General features: G+C 37.8%; 1 protein-coding gene across 10 annotated transcripts in view; it reads right to left on the bottom strand.

Annotated features, from left to right (window-relative positions):
• Positions 1–572: 572 nt before the first annotated feature.
• lrrfip2 (leucine rich repeat (in FLII) interacting protein 2) overlaps positions 573–24,251 on the bottom strand; it is a 29,156-nt gene continuing 5,477 nt past the window's right edge. The window contains exons 4-29 of one of the 10 annotated variants that reach the window (XM_082153177.1): positions 21,240–21,326; positions 19,621–19,680; positions 18,623–18,676; positions 18,470–18,517; positions 18,040–18,120; positions 16,889–16,933; positions 15,619–15,681; positions 15,373–15,459; positions 15,072–15,119; positions 14,886–14,933; positions 14,741–14,797; positions 12,250–12,315; positions 11,981–12,094; positions 11,372–11,416; positions 9,256–9,390; positions 8,798–8,869; positions 7,393–7,563; positions 4,950–5,042; positions 4,517–4,609; positions 3,159–3,260; positions 2,591–2,723; positions 2,453–2,502; positions 2,252–2,375; positions 2,069–2,148; positions 1,800–1,904; positions 573–1,594 (exon numbers count right to left, since the gene is read on the bottom strand). In XM_082153177.1, the coding sequence (XP_082009303.1) occupies positions 1,484–1,594; positions 1,800–1,904; positions 2,069–2,148; positions 2,252–2,375; positions 2,453–2,502; positions 2,591–2,723; positions 3,159–3,260; positions 4,517–4,609; positions 4,950–5,042; positions 7,393–7,563; positions 8,798–8,869; positions 9,256–9,390; positions 11,372–11,416; positions 11,981–12,094; positions 12,250–12,315; positions 14,741–14,797; positions 14,886–14,933; positions 15,072–15,119; positions 15,373–15,459; positions 15,619–15,681; positions 16,889–16,933; positions 18,040–18,120; positions 18,470–18,517; positions 18,623–18,676; positions 19,621–19,680; positions 21,240–21,326 (2,172 nt within the window). In that variant the 3' untranslated portion in view covers positions 573–1,483. The remainder of the gene's footprint in view (positions 1,595–1,799; positions 1,905–2,068; positions 2,149–2,251; positions 2,376–2,452; positions 2,503–2,590; positions 2,724–3,158; positions 3,261–4,516; positions 4,610–4,949; positions 5,043–7,392; positions 7,564–8,797; positions 8,870–9,255; positions 9,391–11,371; positions 11,417–11,980; positions 12,095–12,249; positions 12,316–14,740; positions 14,798–14,885; positions 14,934–15,071; positions 15,120–15,372; positions 15,460–15,618; positions 15,682–16,888; positions 16,934–18,039; positions 18,121–18,469; positions 18,518–18,622; positions 18,677–19,620; positions 19,681–21,239; positions 21,327–24,251) is intronic. The other 9 variants (XM_082153180.1, XM_082153179.1, XM_082153183.1 and 6 more) reach the window with 9 other exon arrangements.

Here is a 24,251-nt window from a genome sequence, read left to right as displayed (position 1 = left end):
CCGAGCACCGAAACAGCGGCCACCTTTTACACTTCCTCCTGATACAAAACAACGAGCTTATGCTGCGTTCATGCCATCATTAGTTAAGAGATGGAATCCCGTGACGTTATACTCAAGAGCGGTTCGTGACACTATCAACAGCGAAATGAATCTGCAGCAGTCGGGTGGTACAGGTCGGTGCTCTTTAAGTTGTTTATGTTCATTATTATTGTAACGTAATGATCTTTGAGACATGAGGTAGTTTAACACCATCTCTCGTGATGCTTTTCTTTGCTCCCTGCTGCACGCGTTCATGTGTTTCGAAGGAGGCGTGGCTTTGGAGACGCTCTGAAGGGAGGGTGGGATGGGATCTTATGCTTTGAAAGCTAGCCTCTGAAAATTGCCTACCCTACCTAAAATATGAGGTCATAAAGTACTGTGAAATGTTTATCATTGCATGTTGTGTTTTAAAACACATGTGGCCATTGATTGAGCCAAATGCTCAAAAGTTAGGCCATTTCAAACATACTGCAATTCCGAGGTGTAAAAATGCCACCTTTTAAAAAGTCCAAAAATAATTACTGAAAGAGAGGTCAGTTTGTAAATCGTGTAATTTATTTACAGTATACTTTGCAGTTGCTCTAGTCAAAATCGCTGTGCTTGTGAAGTGTCAGACAATTTGTTTCTAGTGTGATTAAAAAGTTGCACCAAACTTGAATACAACAGCGTGGTGAAAGGCATTGAGCGGCATCGGTACATGAATCTGAAATCTCACAATGTCACAGTAGAAACTTCAGTCTCTATCTGGGAGTTAAAATCGTTGCATTTAGTGTAAAACTGATGTAGTCCATTGTGAAAAAGCACTTCAAAAAACCTAACAAAAGTCAATGTGCCCCTGCAAACGATCACAATTCATGAATCACCCACCCATTCATACTGCATTCATTTACACATTTATTTTCAAGAAATATTTTAAATAATTGAAAAACAAAAAACACTTAATTGAAACCATAGCAGACATGATTGATTTTCTATACCGTTCAACTCATGGCTGTACCCTTTATTAAACACATTAAAGTTTTCTGTACCGGTAGAAATACGTTTTCTTGTATAGTGTTATAATGCATATAACCCTCGCCCCCCCCCTGTGAAGGCACATTGCTGTGTATTTAGCATTTACATGGACGTCGAGGGCCCTGCGGTCGTGTCGATTTACAGCTTAAAAAGCGCTTTTATACTCGTTCAACTTAGATAAGAGGAGGAGGGGGGAAAAGCACCCAGTCCGAGCAATGAAACCTCATCAAGCCTTTAAAAACAACAAAACCAACAATATTCTCGGGTTCAGAGAAGAAAGCACAAAGGTTTAGATGTTCCCTCCCTGACCGTGTCGCCGTAGTAAGGTGTAAATCTGTATTTTACCACGAGAGGCAAGGAAACAAGGTAAAGGGGCCTGCGGATTTCTTTTTTTTTGGTGTCCATCTGAAAGGTGTCGGAGAGTCTCTCTTCACTGCTGGGATAGAAGAGCATTTCTGTTTGCTTTCATCTTCTCCAGCCGCTTTACAAGATGGTTGTTGGTCATTTCCATTTCTTCGATCTTATCCAGGGCAGTACGCAGCTACAAATGGAAAAGAGATGCGTGAGGTTAACTCTTGACTGTGACTGCTAATATGACAAACAGTTTGCTTTTCTCTATGCTTGGATTTGGTATTTTTGCATGTCAGGAACAATTCTTTCCCCAGGTTACAATTGTGAGAACCCTGAATGTGTCACATGTGTCTATATCAGTGGCGGAGATGTTTGAACAGCAGATGGGTTCATACCTCCCTCTGAAGTTTTCTTTTCTCTGCTTTCAGTTCATCCTCTATCTTTTCTGCATTATCTGCTGAATTTTTATATCTGGACACCTGTCCTTCAAGTCTGTTTACCTGCAAGACATACAGAAAATTACAAGTTATACTAATATTCAATTATTTTTTAATTTTAACAAGTAAAAAATCTAAATAAAAGTGACAATATTTGTCACATGATTAAAATAATTTTACTGATTAATACATTTTTGAAAATGATTTGGTTCTGATTACAAACTCACATTTTGTTCCATCGTGGCCATTTCCTGTTCAGCCTTCGAGAGCTTGAATTTGTATTCACTTATCTGTCTATTGGCATCCCCTACAAGGAACAAACCGTGTTAAAGCATGTAAAGGTACATGTGAAGGTGTTGATTCAGACTTCAGTGTGTGTTTGTGTGTGTGTATCGTGTCAGAGGTCGTACTCTGCATCTCGATGAAATGCAGGTCAGTGCCGTTCTCCATTCCTCGCTCTCCTTCTGTGTAAACACTGTCGATCTTTGAGTGTTTTTGCCTTTCTTCCTCCAGCTGCATCTTCAGTTTTCTGATCTAAAAGAGCACAGATGTGTTACTTCAACTCATCTATGCCAATAATCCCATTGAAATCATTCCATGTACAATCATACCTGGGACAAAAGTTCATCCTTTTCATCCGCAAGCTTTCGTAGTCTTACATCTGGAGAATGAAGACAGGAATTAAGCTTTATCATGCCATTGCTTCTACACTAATACAGATAAGCTTGACAGTGTATTCGGAGACTCACCCAAAGGCCCGTCTCCTGCTGACTCCAGCACCTGCGCTACCTCTTGTTTTACCACGGTGATGCCTGCGGTAGAGGACTCGTGGCTGACGTCTCCGTTGGGCATGTCCTCGGGTATGATGACCAGCCCATGTTTCTGTGAGAGCAGGACAGGACAGTATAAGATCATGATGTATAAAAGCCGTTTTTAATGGACACTGGCCAGTGTGATTGTTGCATAATTACGGTTATTTATAGGATACCTTATGTAGAATAGATTCTAAGGAAAAACTGCATGCGTCCTTTATAGAGAAAGCAATCCCATAGTGTACTGTGACAAGCTCAGTGGGGGGACAAAAAGATCCAAGCTGGCCAGAAATGACAGATAAAATAGCTAAAAAATTATTAAAACTGACTACTTTAACGCACACACAAAAAAAAGTGTCCTATGAAATGCAGATCAAACAGATACAAACCAAATAAAAGGAGACGAGCGCAACAAGCTAAATGCTTTCCATTGAAACGATCTGTTTATTGTTGTTATAAAGTGCTGATGTCAAGCTTCCGGTGCAGGACCACTTAAAGGACGTACCTCTTCCATTCGGCTTTTCCCCTTGAGGTCAGCCAGCTCATCCCTGAGCTCATCTCTCTCATTCCTAATGCAACCAAAGTATTCTTTCTGTCTCTCTAACGCCTGGCCACGCACAGGGCAGGAAAAGAGAGAGGAGTGAAGAAAACAGTAGAGACAGCAGCAAACACACACAATGAACACCACCTTCAGTTAGGACTGGGCGATATAGCTAAAAATAATATATACTGTATGTGTATATATATATATATAATGATTGTTTCAGTTTTACTTTAAAGGAATTCATTTTGGATTGATGTTTATATGGCTACTTTTATTTTTCCTTGTTCTGTTCTGAATACCGTTCATTTTAAAGGATTTGTTGTGGAGTGAGGGGAACTAAAATAGCTTATAGCTGCTGTATGTTTATGGTATTTGTAAACGTTTCTTTTAATTAACCGTTATTTTACATTATTTCTGAATGTGATAATTAAATCCGACAAACACGATTTGTCTGTTTTCTTTCCCTCTCTCTCAAAAATGCAATTTTATACATGTAGCATATTTTTTAACCATGCAACAAACGTCTTAAAATATCTTAAATTACCTTTTAAACCGTTTAACTGATAGTCTTAATTGGTAAAAATTCTTATTTTCAGTTAACCAGTTAATTATGAGCATCCCTATTTGAAACTTTGTATTGCTGGCACTTCTTGTGTAATTGCCTCCTTAAGATGAATCGCTTGTTGTGTTCCTCAATTTGTATAAAAGCAATTGTAAGTCTTTGGATAAAAGCGTCTGCTGACTGAATTAATGTAAATGTAAAAAAATATGACATTGATTAACCCATCACAAATGTTTCATATATTGCCCAGCCCTAGCTTTAGTCACAGATGGTAGGATGAAAATAGACCATGCTGACAGATGACCAGTACAGGAAGTGAAGAAGTGAGGTTATTAGTCTATCTATATAGTGTTGCCTGTGCTTTTCTTCCAATCATCTTCAGCAATTCTTGGATTTCATGCAGAAGTGAGTATATTAGAAGTAAAACGAACCTTCTTCAAACACGCAAGTCTGGATGTAATCGATTTTCATGCATTATGTTCCTTTTACAGTTTTCAACTCTACTGTATGGTACCCAACAATTGTGGTGTAAACAGCTGAGGCTCATGGGATACCAGCAGAGGGCAGCACCATGCATTTACAACTATCCAAACTGCCAATCAATTTGTGTAAACTTAAGCGTGCATACACTGTTCATAAATCATATTATGATATATATATAACATTTTATATATACTGTACACACACATACAGTATATATAAAATTTGATCAGCCTTTTCAGAGTCAATCCAAACACTATCTCCTAAACCGTCATACCGCAATCTTTTTGTCCTTCCAGTTAACAGTTTCCTGCAGGTCAAACACCTCTCTTGTGAGGGTATCTAGTTTTTGCTGAAATTTCTGGTTCTCCTGGAGTTTTGTTTAATAAAGCAGAGGAAGAAAAAAGACAGATTCAAAACAGACACTACAAAGCGGCAATGAGGCGGAACATATGAAGGAAAGGAAGAAAACAGGAGGATCTCATTGGAGGAGAGTGAATGATATAGACTATAGAGAATCCAAACCTTACTATTTCATCTATGAAGAACATAAAGAACAACACTTTCCCTCAGAAAGATTCCAAATCATCTACAACTTGATTATCCTGCAAAAGCTTTGAAACACTTAGTCTAATGCAGACTCTTTTTTTTTTTTTTTATGTTTTCAACTGAATATATGGTCGATAAACCATTTCTGTTCTGGTCTCTACCTCGATGAGCTCATCTCGCTGACGAATGCCCTCCTTTAGCTCCTCTTGTTTGTGCTGTAGGACTGAACATGTGTGCTTCTGTCGCTCTAGCTCCTGTCAATCAAAAGAAGGAAAAAAATACATTCACACAATCTGCTTGTGTTTAGGGTTCAACACAGCTGTAACATCGTTTAATCACGATTAATCGCATCTAACATAAAATTCTGTGTTTACATAATATATGTGTGTGTATATATATTATTATATTTATATATGTTATATATATATATATATATATATATTTCTGTGTGTGTCACACATACACACACACACATACATACATACACATATACATACATCCATACATACACACATATACATACATACATACATACATACAGTGAGGAAAATAAGTATTTGAACACCCTGCTATTTTGCAAGTTCTCCCACTTAGAAATCATGGAGGGGTCTGAAATTGTCATCGTAGGTGCATGTCCACTGTGAGAGAATAATCTAAAAAAAAAAATCCAGAAATCACAATGTATGATTTTTTAACTATTTACATTTACATTTACATTTATTCATTTAGCTGACGCTTTTATACAAAGCGACTTACAATTGCTATATATGTCAGAGGTCGCACGCCTCTGGAGCAACTAGGGGTTAAGTGTCTTGCTCAGGGACACATTGGTGTCTCACAGTGGATTCGAACCCGGGTCTCTCACACCAAAGGCATGTGTCTTATCCATTGCGCTACCACCACCCCATGGTTTGCGCTACCACAAACTATTTATTTGTATGATACAGCTGCAAATAAGTATTTGAACACCTGAGAAAATCAATGTTAATATTTGGTACAGTAGCCTTTGTTTGCAATTACAGAGGTCAAACGTTTCCTGTAGTTTTTCACCAGGTTTGCACACACTGCAGGAGGGATTTTGGCCCACTCCTCCACACAGATCTTCTCTAGATCAGTCAGGTTTCTGGGCTGTCGCTGAGAAACACGGAGTTTGAGCTCCCTCCAAAGATTCTCTATTGGGTTTAGGTCTGGAGACTGGCTAGGCCACGCCAGAACCTTGATATGCTTCTTACAGAGCCACTCCTTGGTTATCCTGGCTGTGTGCTTCGGGTCATTGTCATGTTGGAAGACCCAGCCTTGACCCATCTTCAATGCTCTAACTGAGGGAAGGAGGTTGTTCCCCAAAATCTCGCAATACATGGCCCCGGTCATCCTCTCCTTAATACGGTGCAGTCGCCCTGTCCCATGTGCAGAAGAACACCCCCAAAGCATGATGCTACCACCCCCATGCTTCACAGTAGGGATGGTGTTCTTGGGATGGTACTCATCATTCTTCTTCCTCCAAACACGTTTAGTGGAATTATGACCAAAAAGTTCTATTTTGGTCTCATCTGACCACATGACTTTCTCCCATGACTCCTCTGGATCATCCAAATGGTCATTGGCAAACTTAAGACGGGCCTTGACATGTGCTGGTTTAAGCAGGGGAACCTTCCGTGGCATGCATGATTTCAAACCATGACGTCTTAGTGTATTACCAACAGTAACCTTGGAAACGGTGGTCCCAGCTCTTTTCAGGTCATTGACCAGCTCCTCCCGTGTAGTTCTGGGCTGATTTCTCACCTTTCTTAGGATCATTGAGACCCCACGAGGTGAGATCTTGCATGGAGCCCCAGTCCGAGGGAGATTGACAGTCATGTTTAGCTTCTTCCATTTTCTAATGATTGCTCCAACAGTGGACCTTTTTTCACCAAGCTGCTTGGCAATTTCCCCGTAGCCCTTTCCAGCCTTGTGGAGGTGTACAATTTTGTCTCTAGTGTCTTTGGACAGCTCTTTGGTCTTGGCCATGTTAGTAGTTGGATTCTTACTGATTGTATGGGGTGGACAGGTGTCTTTATGCAGCTAACGACCTCAAACAGGTGCATCTAATTTAGGAAAATAAATGGAGTGGAGGTGGACATTTTAAAGGCAGACTAACAGGTCTTTGAGGGTCAGAATTCTAGCTGATAGACAGGTGTTCAAATACTTATTTGCAGCTGTATCATACAAATAAATAGTTAAAAAATAATATATTGTGATTTCTGGATTTATTTTTTTAGATTATGTCTCTTACAGTGGACATGCACCTACGATGACAATTTTAGACCCCTCCATGATTTCCAAGTGGGAGAACTTGCAAAATAGCAGGGTGTTCAAATACTTATTTTCCTCACTGTACATACATACATACATAGTATATATGTATAAATATGTGTGTATATACAGTATATACACAGAAATATATATAAAAAAATATAATAATATATTTACACTCATTGGTCTGTGCATTGGCAATACACACAGCTGGACCATACAATGCTTTTTTTGCCTGATTAATTATTGCCAAATTAATCAAAACAGTTTTAAGCAACAATTTTTTAGAAATGAGCAATTTAGTACAAGTACCTTTGATTTCTCCTCTGTTTCCCTGCGCAGCTCTGACATTTGCTCTTCCATCTCCTCTAAAACATCTTTGAGTGTGTCCACTTGGTAAATGAGGTTTCCCTTTTCGTTGTCCAGCTGAGCGTTGGATACCATGGCTTTCTTGTACTTCTCCTCCACTTCTGACAGAGATTCCTGATGAAAGGGAGGGAAAAAATCCTTAACACAAAACCACTACAAAACTTAATGACAGGCAAATAAACAAAGCAGACTCTGATCACTGCACTGAAGATTAGATAAAAATGTGAAGTGCAGGTAAAAATTGAAGAAGTAAAAGTGTAATTCAACTCAATGCTTTACATAAAATTGAAAAAACAACAACAACCTTTTTCTAAAGTCAAGGCCCTTTTACTAAACAGACGTTCCTGGTCTTACTGTGAATCTTTTTTTACGGCTCGTCTTAGTAACTCTTTCTAAAATAACTTGCTCCTCCTCTTCAGCTCCTTTGCTCCAATCACCTGTTCAATTCAGGTTCATTACCGTTCAAAGGTTGAGGTTGATAAGATTTTTTAGTGTTTTAGAAAGAGGTTTCTTATATTCACCAAGGCTGCATTTATTTAATCAAAAATACAGTAAAACAGTAATATTGTGAAATATTAATACAATTTAGAATAACATTACTCCTGTGACGGCAAAGCTGAATTTTCAGCATCATTACTAAAGTCTTTAGTGTCTTAAGAAATTTGTCTTATTTATCAATGCTGAAAAATTTGTGTTGCTTAAAATTTGTGTAGAAAAACTGAATGCATAGAAAGTAAAAAACAAAACAAAAATGATTTGAAATAGAAATCATTTGTCACATTATGTCTTTACTGTCACTTTTGACCAATTAAAAGCAACCTTGCTGAATGAAAGTATTAATTCTTTCAAAAAAATCTTACTGACCCTAAACCTTTGAACAGTTGTATATACAGTAATGGCAACTACTTAAAATCCAATCACTTCTCAATAGATAAAATCAAATCTTTCCCTGCATTAACACTTGTTCTTGTAAAGTTCCTTCACAGGGTCTTACTAGTATCTGCATATTTAATGTTTTAAATATCTACAGCTTCCAAACGTGAACTGTACAAACACTAAACATTCTTCACACAGCTACAGCTGAAACATCCAGAGTAAAGGTGTGTCGTCCTCCATCTTCTTTAACAGTAGTTTGGAGTGAGGCAGAAGACTTCCATGTGACTTTGGCGCTTTGGAGCAATTACCTCTTCAGGCAACACAACACTGTGGGCTAAACGTGACTGTAAAGAGCTAATGTAGTGATTGAAAGACCCATGCAAGGCTCATGCTTTCAGACTAAAGAGTGCTAAGTGTCTGGTGTGTTAGTGGAGGATAAGGAAAGGCATGCGTTGAGCTCAGGACCTTCTACCTTCAGCTCTTTAAGACCCTGCATGTATCGGCCCTCTACATCCTGAATCTGGTCCTTTAGATCATAGATGTCCTGTTGAGATGGATGAATGAATCATGGGAAAGGTTTGGCATTCACTGAAGGTCAGAGCGGTGACCTCTGATTGTACATTTTTTACAAACACAGAAAGGGAAAGAGCTTCCCAAGGGCATTCAAACACAAAGAGGAAAGAAAGGAAAAGATTAACAAAGACACAAATAAAATCAAATAATGCTGGGAAATGAACAAGTGGATTCTCTGAGATCAAATGCATTCAATAGGAAAGTATGATGCTCTATGCTTAGCCAAAATATGTTCAAAGACAGGAAGATTCATCCCATTTAAAAAGAATCCCAGAGAAATCCCTATTACAGAGAGATTGTGTTGAATCTGTAAACTAGCTGACTGCAATAACATATGCAGATAAACAACAACATTACCCTTAATTCGCTGAGAGAAGCTTCTGCATCCATAATGACGCTTCCAGCATCTCCGCTCCCCCGTCTAGAAGTGCTTCCTCCCAGAGATGCCAGGGCAGCTGCGGAGAGCGCCGGGGTGGCACAACGAGAGGACGGCTGCAGGACACGAGAGCACCCATCAACAATGAATTAAAAGCTGATTCAACAACCTTAACACCTGTTGGTTACATTTATTTGCAAAAATTTATTTGAGAAGATGGAACATCATTTGCTTGCAGATGCAAATTGGTTGGATATTTTATTATCAAATACAATGACATTCATACATTTTTCAGAGTGACTCAAGTGTGCAAATACTTTTTGAGGCTGCTGTATATTACCAAGAGTTTTATTGATTGATATTTAGGAGGAATTATTTGTGTATTAAGCCTAACCAAAAAGTATCTTAACAAAACGTTCAAAAGTACGGGGTTAGTATTTTGTTTTTTAAAGAAGTATGCTCACCAAGACTGCATTTATTTGATTAAAAAACACAGTAAAAACGGTAAAATTGTGAAAAAGTATTACAATTTAAAACAAATGTTTTCTATTTGAATATATTTCAAAATCTAATAAATTTCTGTGAATTTTCAGCATCATTACTCCAGTCTTCAGTGTCACATGATCCTTCAGAAATCATTCTAATAAGCAATTTTTCTGCTCATGAAACATTTCTTATTATTGGGATACATTTTTTATCATTAACTTATGAATCATTTATCATTAATACGGATTTATAATTTTTTAGGATTCTTTGATTAACTGAAAGTTCAAAAGAACAGCATTTATTTGAAACTTTTGTAACATTTTAAATGTATAAATATTATTAAATGTAAATGTATCTTTACTGACACTTGATTAATTTAATGCACAGTTGTCAAACTCAGTTCCTGGAGGGCCACAGCCCTACAGAGTTTTGTTCCAACCCTGCTTCAACACACACACACCTGTGGTTTTCAAATAAGCCTGAAGGACTTGATTAGCTAATCAGGTGTGTTTAATTAGGGTTGAAGCTAAACTCTGCAGGGCTGTGGCCCTCCAGGAACTGATGCTGCGTCCCAATTCGCCTACTTATACTACGCCCTAAAAGTATGTACTCTTTTTGTGAAGAAAAAGTACATACTTTTGAGTGTGTAGCAAAAGAGTAGGCAAGCTTTGGGACATACTACTTCGTCATCTTTAACGGACAGATCTGTCGTGCGCGTCCTGTCACCGTAAACTGCCCTGTCAATCATCTTGTCACAGTTAAAATCCTCCATTCAATCTAATTTAATTTCTTATCGTTTCGGAGAGAAATGTAGTTGCACGTTCATCTGCCAGTCATGGGTCTTTTATGCGGAGACTCTCCTCATGTGTTTGCAATTTGAATATAATGATGCATTTAAAAGTTAATGGCTAAACGTATCTTTACAAAAGTTCACAATGCCGCTGCAGATGCAATATAATGTGGACAACATTGAAAAAATACATTTTAGTCAGGTTAGATACTGATAATCACTCAAACACCTTTATCTAAACCTCTCTACATAACCGCTGGACTCGCGCGTCCTCCATGTCTGTCGTTTTTTAACACTTTTCACTCGTGTTTGTAGTCCTAACCGAATCCTCGTCCAATGCGCGATGGGTTGTGGGCAATATTAGCCGTTATAGTGCGCATCGATCTGCACTTCGGATTCTGACCGGAAATAGTAGACCATCCGGGTATCTTTGGAACACTCATTTTCAACATACTACGATTTGGGACGTACTAATTCTATTTTCGAATACTATTTAGGACGGATAGTATGCGAATTGGGACGCACCGTGAGTTTGACACCCCTGATTTAATGCATCTTTGCTAATTAAAAGTATTAATTTCTTTAAAAAAGACAAATCTTACTGACTGCAAACTTTTGAACACTAGTGCATTTAAATCAGTAATGATGAAAACAACAATAACATAAATCACTTAAACCCGCTCTGGCTCCAAATCTGGAAATATTGACCAAATACAGACGAACTTTACCCTAATGAGAAGAGTAAAATGAACTAGGGTCTTAATTATGGCTCAAATGCCAGTCTACAATGGGAAGTGGGAAATGATCTCTCTTCCTCTTACCCGGCTGAAGGTGTCTGTAAACTGCTTGTCACATTTCTCGTCGAGCTGAAAAAGAAGACAATAACATTACTCACATTGAAACTATTAGAAATACATACTTGGCGTAATTTCAATGGCTATTAACAGGGTTTTGCCTTAGTTAGTGGGATTCTACTTGCTGTAGTTCCAATAACTGATTCAGGTGCACATCATGCATGTCACATAATAATTTAACCAGCGAGATCCAGAGTCAGTGCTCTGGCCAGACTTCATAAAAAATCTGCTATAAAACCAAATGCTGACAAGTTACAGATACACACACACAACAGTAGTAATGATTTTAATAATGATAAACAGGAATGATTTTCGGTGTTATGATCAAGGAAGTCCATAGCTGATTCACTTATTGTTGGAATAATACATGTAAGTGAAAGTTGAACAAATTCAACTTCATTTGATACCTTCCTAAAAGCGGTCCTTGAATAAAACAAAGCAGTCGTCCAGTCAAATTTACTTATTAAACCATGCAAAGTAAAGAAATTTTAACAAATAACCTATCCCTATAAGTCATCCAGTGGTCTTTAGTGAAGTTGTCACACCGGTTAATACTTCATGCACGTCTTGACTCACACTATCCAGGTCTGGGATGCTCAGATCATCAAGATCAGAGACAATGCTGCCCCTGCGATTAGAGCGGCTGAAATAATCAGCAGCCGTCTCGGAGATATCCGAGAAATCAGACAACTACACAGACAAGACAAGAACATGAGAAAGATAAAGGAAAAAAGAAGTAGTAATGGTCAACCTTAAGAAAGAAGTTGTTTTTGATATATTATTGTTTTAATGAAAACAATATGTGGTTGCATTGCATTGGTTAGTTTTTTTTTTTTATGGCTCACCACACTATCCCTTCTCCCACGTCGACTTTGGGACACAGTGCTGACAGAATCGTCATCAGAGGATGACTAAAAGTTTAAATAAGGGTGATTACAGAGAAGAAAAGAACATTGGCACAGGAAATAAAACCAAAAACCATATGTCATGACTTAAGCAGAACTTGCAACCATTTCAAGGAAAAAGTCAATCTTTTAATAGCACTCCATTCGTATTAGTGACAAGTCATTAAACAATGTCATTGCTGTCTAAGATGTTTGGGACATGAGTAACAAAGACACCAGCTGCATTCCTGTCCCACCTTCAACAAACTATCAAGACACCACCGATGCATCCAAATTTTCATGCTTTCAGATGATGCTTTGAATGCAACAAAGAACTTATTTGAATACATTTCGGGACATAATATATCCAACCACGACGGTTTTAACCTTTGACCAGGATGTTCTTTGACCAAGCCAACAACAACAACAACGAACAATTCACTCAGTTGTTGTTAAACAATTTAACCACAAGGGACACATTTCTGGATACTTACAAGCACTTTCACTCGAAAACGGCCATTTGTCTTATATTTCCCTCTCTAACATTTAGAAGTCGACAGCTTCTCAGCTCCAGTGGCCTCATGGAATAGAGGCACATAAACAAATTTGTAGACATGAGTCGGAGTGTTACTATGTGGTTATGGTTGTCAGGGTGTTGCTCGGCAGTTGCTAAGGTGATCTGGGTGGTTGCTTGTTGGCCAAAGTAAAAAAAAGTCCACCTCGAAGTCTGTCGTTCGTTCAAAAGTTTTGAGTCTGTACGATTTTTTGTCGTTGAAAGAAATTACTACTTTTTAACAAGAATGCATTTAATTGATCAAAAGTGACAGTAAAGACATTTATAATGTTACAAAATATTTCTATTTCAAATAAATGCTGTTCTGAACTTTCTATTTATATAAGAAAAGAATTATCATGGTTTCCACAAACATATTAGGCAGCACAAACTGCTTTCAACATTAATAATAATAAGAAATGTGTCTTGAATAGCAAAATCAGAATATTAGAATGATTTCCGAAGGAACACTGAAGAATGAAATGATACAGCTTTCAAAAGTTATTTTAAGCAGTAACAATATTTCACAATTGTACTGTTTTTATACCATGGTAATCCAGAGTTCTCGCGAGAGCACAAGTTCAATTTGCTCAGCGAGTTACTCTGGTGTCGAGTAATGATGCTCATTAAATATGCCCCTCGATCTGAGCTGCACCAATCACAGCGGGTTATCTGATATAGGCGGGCCAGAGGAGCTAAACAGATGACGACGGTGCTGTGACGTCGAAGTCATTAGTAAACATTGCAAGATGCCTATGGATGAACACCAGTTGTTTGAAACGGCTTCGGCCGCTACAATGAACGAGTTAGACTTGGCTTTTTATCTAAAAGAGCAACAGAAGACGCCACTCGAATCATTCCTTTGCAAGAAGTGCGTTTTTGCTGTTTTGTAGAGATGCACGATATATCGGCCACCATATCGGTATCGGCCGATATATGCTAATTTTTTAGGTTATCGTTATCGGCCCGATAAGAAAATATGTCCGATATATTAAAGCCGATAAATAATGCATTATTTCCTTCAGCTGAGACACTTCAGATGCGCACTGTTCACCATGATGGCTTTAAATTGCTTGAAATATGATTGGAATCACTTCAAATAAGGAAAATTCAGTTTTTTTGCTGTGAAAATGGCTTCATAAAATTGTGTTTTGGGACATGGCTTTTAATGGTGAAACTTTTGTTTTTGTAATCAGGCTCTCAAAAAGTATAGACAAATTTAGATTTCGATTTATCGGCCAATATATCGGTTATCGGCTTTCAAATATAAAGAATTATCGGTTATCGGTATCGGCCAAAATTTGCATATCGGTGCATCCCTACTGTTTTGCCGACCGGATACGGTAAGAGTGTTATCTAATTGTGTGCAGTGAGATTTTCAAATGCATGCTTGGTGCCGCCCCTCGAGCTGGCCGATTTTCATTAGTCGACACCAGACCATTAATCTTTTAGATTTAGGTCTGGATTTCCAGGCTACTGTTTTTACTGTATTTTGATCAAATAAATGCTGCCTTGGTGAGCAGAAGAGACTGCTTTCAAAAACATGAAAAAAAAAAAATCTTACAACCACAAACTATTGAACAGTAGTGTATAGCTCAGTCCCTGCTTCAGTGTAGGTCTGTGACCTTATAAACCTTAAGTTCAATTGCTTAAAAAAAAAAAGGAAAAAAAAGTATGGCACACCTTTCCTTAACATGCCAGGTATCATTCATGTTCGTAGCACATAAAAATGCAGGATGAGTTACACACACAAAGTTCAATACCTGGAGTTAGACTAGAAAGAACATCTACTTTCAAAAGGAGTATAATACAGTAAAACACACACTGGCGTTTCAGAATCAACAAATGCATGATCAGCTGCTGTGCGACATGCTGCAGCTCAAGACACGTGACGCTCACCACAGGGCTACTACGGGTAGAGCTGGCACCAGAAGAATACCAGCTGCATTCAGAGGGCTGCGGGGAAAAACACTGACCACTGAGCTAACGCCGCTCCAGGGATATATCACATGATTGTTATTTTATATACTATGGCATCACTTACAGCTCTCGAACCATATGAACTATACAGACCATCATCACATATGGAGGCCTGTCAAAACAGATCTCACAATTTTTAAAATGAAAAGGATGACAAAGAGGCTTATAAAACATCACAGTTGCTTGCATGTGATCAGTGGGGTTGTATCACATCCGATCACATGGCAGATGTGCTGAAAATCAGACTGACCACACTACAGCTGCGCGTCAGACCTGCAGAACTGCTGCTGGACGGAGCCTGTGAAGGTCAAACAATCGACAGCTGTCAGATATCTCTCCTAAACCACTGAATCAAACAGATGATGCCAGACTAGCTTCTAAAACTGAAGGAACAACCAATACTGGAATAAAGACATTGACTACTAGACAAGAGAAATGAACTAGATCATATCGTCATTTGCAAGTAGGAACTTTCCAGGAGGACTCAAAGATGTTTCCTATAAAAGATTTGCAATGTGAGTAATGAACATGCAGAAAGGAAGCGGACAAACCCGTGGCGTATAGGTAGAGGCGGTAGAGGGAGGAGGTTTGGAGTTCTTTAAGCTGCTGTAGTTTCTTTGGTCATGATACAATCCAGTCTAAAGAAGTGGTGTAAAGCAATGGAGAATGAACACAGATATCTGGCATAGTAGTTATTATTCTCAAATATATCGTGCTCTTAAGCAGGAATAACATGTTAAAGATGATGCATGAAGAAGGAAGCAGCACTTGAGTTCAGGATGTTGAACAGCACTAACCAGAAGGTCCTTTCTGGAGCTACTGCCAACATGTTTTTTGTGAAGATCGTTATATACAGAGCTCTGGAAGGAAAGAGCACACATGTGTAGAATTCTTATTAACAGGATTCATTTTAGAAGCAACAGAACCTAGTAGGGATGCACAATTTTGGGGGGAAAGCCTAACTTTTCTGATAAAAATTATGATTGTGATTTTAAAAAAAAGCTCTAGGTTTGCGCTGCTTGTTTGTAAGGCTGTGCAATTTGGCCAAACAAAATAGTTATAAAAAAATATATTTATTTTTTATCATGATTATTTAATAAAAATAATTTAACAATAAGAAATATATCTATATTTCACTGTAAAATAAAAAATTAGCATTCAAGAAAAATAATATAATAATAATAATTTTATTCTACAGTAAAAATCAAATAAAAAGTAACATAATAAGAAATATATCTATATTTCACTGTAAAATAAAAAAATATTAGCATTCAAGAAAAATAATATAATAATAATTATCAGCCGTACAACTATAAAAGAACAAAACTAATATTATAAATAAAAATTCTTCTGTGTTTTCACTATTTCTCATGTTTAAGACTTTGTATTGGTAGCACTTCTTGTGTTATTGCCTCTTTAAGATTGGTGAAACGCATTTGTAAGTGTCTTTGGATAAAACCATCTGCTAAGTGAAAAAATTTAAATGTAATGTAATATTCATGGCTTTCTAATTTTCATCATTTTTTTACACATTAATCCATAAAGCTTTAATTTTGGCAGAAAATCGCAGGGAGCTCTAAAAGTTTCTCTTTTGTTGACAACAGTTGTTTTATAAGCGATTCTCATTACAAGTTTAGGAAGTGGTTGGCACATTGCGTTCCCAAATGTACGTTAAAAGTGACCCAGACTCAGAGCAGGTGCAGAGATGAGTTTGTGTGGACTGTGGAGGAGTATTTACTGCAAACAGAGCCGCTCTGAGACACTGAAAACACAGATCATAAGCTTCACTCTGAAACATATATTTATTTAATTAAATCACAGCCATTGCCATTTGATAATTGCACTGAGTCACTAAGACTAAACCTAATCACGATTTTAGTTTCATTTTGATTAATCATGCAACCCTAAAATATCTAATCATAGATATACACAGTTATGATCTCATAGGAGGATGCTGGAATGAACCGTCTCCCCTTGTATTAGTCAAACAGGAGAACTATAAAACACTTAAATGCTGAACAACTGACACTCAATGGAGAAAAGACATAAACTGGCATAGATACATACAGTGGAAAGGGAGCTCTTCAAAGTGGAACTACTGGAGACACCAGACTGCAGAGAAAACAGCAGTCAATCACAATCTATGCTGGATATACATATAACATGAATTAATCCACGCCGCAGACATGCCATGTGCGCTAATAAGGGAGCGTTATGTCAGACCTTTTTGTGTTAGTGCCACAGCACAATGAGTCAGTGGTGGTATACTTCATTTATAGAAAACCACTCAACTGTGCTAGTCATCAACAGCACAAAATCTGCCCGTAATGTCCACACATATCAGTCTTGAAGCAACCTGCATGCAAATCAAATGAGGCTCTTCTTACATTATTCTTTAGCTGTCTTTTCACCTCCTTTTCCATGTATGAATATCAAAATTAGCTAATTTCTAGATTTTCCATGACCATGGAAACCCTGTATATATTTATTAATAATCAGCTTTAGAATAAGGGCTGCCCCCTAATAATTGACTGAACGTTAGTTGACGAAAAGAGGCTTGGTCCACTAAATTTTAATTAGTAGGTAAGAAAACTCCACAGTAATTGGCAAAGTCCACACAGTGACATTGACCTCTTGAGTTTTCATACCATGTTAAGGCTGCTTGTGCATCTGCCTGATTATGTTTGCACTGATATTTCTCTTTTAAGCATTTCAGTTTAATGTATATGTATTTATTTGTTTCTTTATAATTTATATTTATGTCCTACATTTTTTAAGATAAGGCTGTTATTTATATTATAGGTAATTTATTTAGTTCATGATCTGATCTCAGAAAAGGTTAAGCGATGTTTGCGATGTCGCTGCAACTGGAGTGCTTAATTATAATTTAAATGCTCATTGTTATGGTTTAGTATTTTCACCCCCAACTAATGGCCTAAATGAACAACTAACAGCCAACTAGGGAAATCTTTAGTCGGTGGCAGCACTTTTTAGAGTTATTTAATTTCAATAAAAGCCAAATTATTTGTTACAGTGACAATCTTGGCCACAAAAAGCTTGTCTATCTAAGAGCGCAAACAAAGTTAGTATGCAGTAGTCTAATTTAGAGTCATGACACATCATCACACACACACACACACACACACACACAAGAGAAAACCATGTTGCCAAAATACACACAATACAATGCCTGGAGAGAAGCACACACAGTGACGTACCAACAAGTCTCTTCTCCTGGAAGAACTAACCCGACTGGAGTGATGAGAACTGCTCAAGTCTCGTAAAGATGACGAATTTGACTTTGAAAGTAAAGAGAAATCCAATAGGCAAACATTAATTTGCAATTTCCATGGCACGATTGCAACATATTGTCTCTAAATGAGCTTTTAAAACTACTCTCCATTGTTTGTGATTGTGGGATCAATTAAAAAAAATGCTGAATACTTGGGCAGATTTCTATTTGTATGGCAGGTGCCAATATTTCAATTGAAACAATTATTATTATTAGTGTTCAAATGTCTCCAATATGACCTATTTCACACTGGCTTCTGGGTACATATTACTCTACACAGGTCCTGAAAATGAGCAATTATCTTCATAAGAAAAATTTGTTCTAAATGTACTTTCATAAAGTCCAGAATCACACACCCTATAACTTCCCACACTCCGAACCGACGCTGTGTCATCATTTAATCCCTGTTGAGGAGAGATTGGAAGAACAAAGGAATAAGACCAACAAAAAAGGAACAAAATGAAAAGAGAAAGAGCAGGAGACAGACAGCAACATCAGGAGATACAGACCCGTCGGCTGTGGCTACTGGAATGATGACCATGACGGGCCTTTTCTGCATCAGCCTGATATGAAGAGAGTGAAGGAGATAGCATTTAAACAAAAGAACGCTGCACGTTTCAGGCTGTTAGTGTTAGCCTTCGCCGGCAGTCCTAAACAAACTCTAAACACACTTAACATGCTGATGTTAGGGTTTGTAAGGCCTGTTCAAATTTCAGGACAAGCATAAAGCAATATGACAATAGGGGCAATATAGGTAAACCCCCCCCCCCCCCCCCCCCCCCCCCCCCCCCCCCAATTTTTACCCCTTTGACAAAATAGATGTTTATGCATTTGCTTTTACTGATGCAGTTAAATAGTAAATATCTATCTCAAAATAAATTAATGCATATTTTCCACCATGTTATTTATTGAATAAATAAGTTGAATTTATTTTGATAAAAAGTAATATTTTTTAAATTAAAAAATATTGTTCATTGATATGCACCAATATAAAAATCATTCTAAAATAAACAATTTAATAGATGACAGTGCAGGGTTTTGAAAACCTTCATTAAAGATCATAGCTGCTAATCATTTCCAAATAAAATGTAAAAATGTATTAAAATCACTGTGATAAAATGACAAATGCATCAGGAATGTATCACCCAGACCATAAAGTAAATGTAGCCTCTAGGTAATAGTTATTATACAGACAAATTAGAACACTGAGATCCATTTTTACTGTAATACACTCCCATGCACACACACACGCACACAAAAAAAAAAATCCTGTGAAAAGTGAATTCAATGCTATCCTAAAAGAATACTATTTTTAGACAACAACAGGACCACAAAGGTTCTTTTATAAATTCAAAAGAGCACAAGTAATATTAACAAAACATGCATGTAAGCCAAATTCAATCAACTGAGTGTCTGAGAACACAGATAGCACACTCCCATCTGATGTTCTTTATTAGTTAAAGGAAAAAGTACATGCATGTTCAAACTGGCCTAATCTTTCTCATACCATCCATTGGTGGATTTGCCCCCATTTCCTGCTAGAGGAGGAGTGCTGATGGTAAGACAGCTGTGAGAGAGAGACAGCCACGAGACAAACACAAAGACTTCTATTGCACTTCAATATGACAGTGGATTGTTTGGTACTTGTGAATTTCTGACAGTGAAAAACATTTCACAAACAAAGACTCTGACGAATAAACCCATTATAAGATAAGATTAGACATACTGAAAGTATGCACTTTGTAAACATATTCTTCCAACCAGATCTGTGAGTGTAGGAACTCACAAGTACAGAAAACACTGACAGATACAGCTGACATCTATAACTGAATCATTCACATGTGTCTGCAACCATTAAAAACACACTGTATTGTTAAAGGCCTGTTTCCACTTATGAGCTTAGTTTGTCAGCAAGCTAAATCTGGTTTTTGAATCTGGAACTATTTGTAAACACAGTCATACTTATTCTTCTGAACAAAAATGCTTAAAACAACTCAAAAAGCTGCTCAGAAGATCTCTAAAAACTATCTTTCAGCTTTGGCTTCATTGCATCGAAAGAGAGGTGACAGTCTGTAGAAGATCAGGCATATTCTGAACAAAATACAAAGACTGTTCCAAAACCTAGTGAACTGCCTTGCCGTTTATTGTTTACACAGTCAGCATCCGAACTGAAATGGAACCTCATAAGTGATCGAGCTAAATAGTCAGCAACCCCACCCATCATACTAATAGTGCTCATCCTACAAGAGACTCGGTTCAATATTTCAATATTGTTTTGCAGAATCATTTTTCTAAGGTAATGGCCCGTCGCAATGCATTATGGGTTTTCCTTCTCCATGAAGGATATATGCAAAGGTACATCAATTAGCTGCACATTGAAAGTGTGCTTATGATGCCTTACAATGCTGCCTATACATGCAGTTCACTAGGTTTTAGAACAGAGGATCAGTGAAGGACAGATCTGCAGGTCAACAGACCTAAATTAAATAAGTATAGTAAACACATAGGCATGGTTCTGGATTTGGGCAAAGGCACAGGAAAGAGTTATAAAGCCCGCATTCTCCGTGTTCATTAGTTTACGATCTGTTTAACAGTCCTGTCTAATACGTTATTAGATATAACTTGTTATACAAAGAAAGTAGACAGTATATGGAAAGGTATTAACGTATGGCGTGTGGTTGATATCCAATGTTGCTAGCTGAGCAGAAATACATAATCATGTTTTGCTTGGTCCCCTCAAAGTCGCGTTGGATTTTCTCCTCAGCGTAAAGGTTAAGAGGCCCATCTATCACTGTTTTCCATGTTTGTAGAGTTAAGTTTATGGAGTAAATATATAGGCTATAATGTGTGTGTTTATACAGCTTTTTTTTTAAATAGCGGGTGCTGGTTTTTCGCATGCGTTCGGCCAATCAGCGTACACTAACGTCACTGGTAGTTCCTATAGTCCTGGTTTAGACCCTACTCTGAAGTAGGAGCTAATTAGTTCATCCAAAAGGAGTTCCAAGAACTAAAATTGTTCCTAGGAACTATTAAAAGGTTCCTCCGGTGCGAAAGCCCATTATGTCATTCTATAGGCAGCAAGTTCAAGTGCCTTTTGTCACCTTATATGTTTTCTGTAAAACACACCTCTTTCTGCTGTCGCTCCAGTTCTCTCATTCGGATGTCCCGGGCCTCTGCGCGAGCAGCTCTCTTCGCAGCAAGTCTAGCCTCCGCCTGCACAAGAGAGAAAACAGAATTCATCTAAACAGCTGTACCACTAAACAGTCTGAACAGGAAGCACTCTGTCTGGACACTTAATGGTACGCAAGACCTGAAATTTTGGAAAAAAGAGTCATCACTCTCATCAGTGCTGAATGAACCAGTCATATTACTCTCTGCCTTACAGAATATGAGTCTCATTGCTCACTTACTCTCTTAAATGCAAAATGAGCCAAGAATTATTACTGTGCAATGTGTACATTTCAAAAACAATGTTAAGATGCTACAGTGTAGTTAAAGATACATATTCCCACCAAGTTTAGATATAAATATATGCATCTTCACTGCATTTTCAACTGTTGGTGGCATTTAAGGCTGATGGTTCAAAAGTCAGCAATCATAACAAGAACAGCCATCAGAGCTGTGGATAGAGCACATGCTGATGATATATATATGAGCAGCTGGCTCACGGGAGCCATATTCAAACCAGAGTCATGTCTCGATCCTACTGGCTATCTTTCTCCCTCAACTTTCCTGTCTCTCTATAGTCCTATAAATAAATGCTGCAAAATAAAAAAAGAGGGGGAACAGTCATATTTTCCATGCAACCACAGTTGGGGAAGCAACTACTTCATAATACATAGGTAGACATGATATAAGAAGAGAGAAACCATGGCTGGGTGGGTATATTATACTTCACTGGACTGTTTAGTAAAACATTTAATAGGGGTTGACCCCCGAAACTACTAGTGTCGCGGAGCGGGCGTGTTACGGATACGTGGTGTTGTCATAGCCTTCACAAGCGGAGTAATAAAGCTCTCTGCCAGACCTGTTTTACACCATAACATTAAAAAGCATGTCTAATTAATTGAAATCATGAAACTTATACGACATTTTTAAAAAATATCTATGAAATGTTTTTTTTTGTTTGCTTTTTTTTTTACACAAATTCGGTGTTGTTTATTCTGGTAATCAAATGAAGATAATAAAACAATTTAATTTCTTTTAATCATATGAAATTAAACAAACTTTGTCAAACAACATGCTACACAATGTGCTTTACTGTTAAAATTAAAACATGGAAGACATTTCCAGAAGTTTTGATGATAAGTTATTTGTATTAGTGTTAGTATTATTACTTATTATTATTAATTATTATAATAATTATCCCCCCCCCCCCCCCCCCCCCCATTACTAAACACTGGAAGGCATCTAAGAGTCTAAGGCATCTAAGAGACTCAAATCACTCAAATAGGTGTCCTGGGAAACCACACCTGTCTCTGTGACAGTCTCTAGGTTCTGCAAAAAAAGTAGCCCTCTCTTTTCAGCTTTTCTTAAGCGTTTCGTGTTTGCTGCTGACATGTCTTTGGAGGGTGAGGTTTGGTAAGTGAGGGGGTGTGGCTGAAGCAATGGGGGTTGTCTATAATTCACGTCTATACGTGTCGTGTACGGCCGAACTCAATCACACCATCTTTAACTAGGTGAAAAAACAACAAACATGATTCAGCAACAGAGTCTAATTTAAGATCAACACATACACTCACTCCAGGTAAACACATGCTGGGTGATTTCTGACTATCACATTCCTCATGTGACACACACATGCAATATGACCCGCTTACATTTCCCAATACCCTACACAATAATTAATTACATCACATTCCAATGCAATTATGCCTTGACAGAAAGGACAGTCACTGCAAAGTATGCAGCCTGACAGCAAACATTTAAACAAAGCTTACGGCAAATCTTTAAACATATGGTGAGGTTAGAGAGGGTGGGCTCGGTGTGTGTGTGTGTGTGTGTGTGTGTGTGATTCTTCTGCTCAGCACCTGTTGAGCTGTCTGACAGCTCACCAGAGCAGCTCAGCTGAGCCCAGTGTCTCCAGCTCTATCTATAGACCAGCAGAGCCTCCGTCATGAGACTGCAACAGGAAATCTGAGCGAGGAGAGACACTTACTTCACAACCTCCAACATAGCCGTTCATTTATTAGAGACAGTCTAACTGTATTCTGCAGAACAAGTGAGCTCTATAGTGGGACTGACCAATGAGATGCGACAGACACACTACACAATAAGCTTATCGAAGTCGGATATGGAAATGTTTGTTATCAAACTGTAGAACTGTGTTATCGAAGGTCACAATAAAATGCAAAGTGTCTATATTTGAACTGGTTCGTTATTAAAATGTCTTGACGTTTAACAAGCATTTACATTTTTAGGATTCTACAGTCCAAGGCAGAGTTTTCTTGCACCACTTGAATGTGATGAACTGTTCCTTTAAAATAACGGCAAGAAAACATGTTGTTACAGTATATTGGGTTGTCTTTGTGGACTGCAGGCAAAACAAAGCACAACCGCTGTAGTCCGATTGACAAACAAATGACTCATAAGTCAAATCTTTTAATGAATCATTCAAAACAACTCTCGAGTTTCCAGTTTGAATAAGTCTAACAAATCCTTCAGAGAATAAACTCACTGAATCCTTTAAGAACACAACAGAATCAAACATCTGACTCAAGTACTGAACTGTAAGTTATGATAATTTCAGTGAATTTTGTGCACTTTTGTGAGGCAGTTTATGTGCACTGTGCAATAATAACATTATATAGCCAAACGCTGAACAGTTTCCTAAAGTGAAAATGAAGCAGTCAGTCAAGTTAACATTATTTAGCAAATGGATTTTCACTGTAATCAAAAAGTATATTATAATAAACATTGTTAATCTAACAATTCAAAAGAGAAAAAAGCTTTTTTGATATAGCTTTTGTAGCAAAGGCGCTGCCATCTTGCATTACTACAACTTGTGATGTCACAGGGTTGGTTGTCTTGCCTGAGTTCAACAGATACAACGGTAGAGAGACAAGACAGACAGTGAAAGATAAAGACAGAGACAGTGAAAGATGGAAACTGAAAAGCCACAGGGCATCAGAAGACAAA

Source organism: Leuciscus leuciscus (assembly GCF_965113295.1).
Source record: "Leuciscus leuciscus genome assembly, chromosome: 22".
In the NCBI taxonomy this organism is placed as follows: domain Eukaryota; kingdom Metazoa; phylum Chordata; class Actinopteri; order Cypriniformes; family Leuciscidae; genus Leuciscus; species Leuciscus leuciscus.
This window is presented reverse-complemented; position numbering and strand designations above follow the sequence as displayed.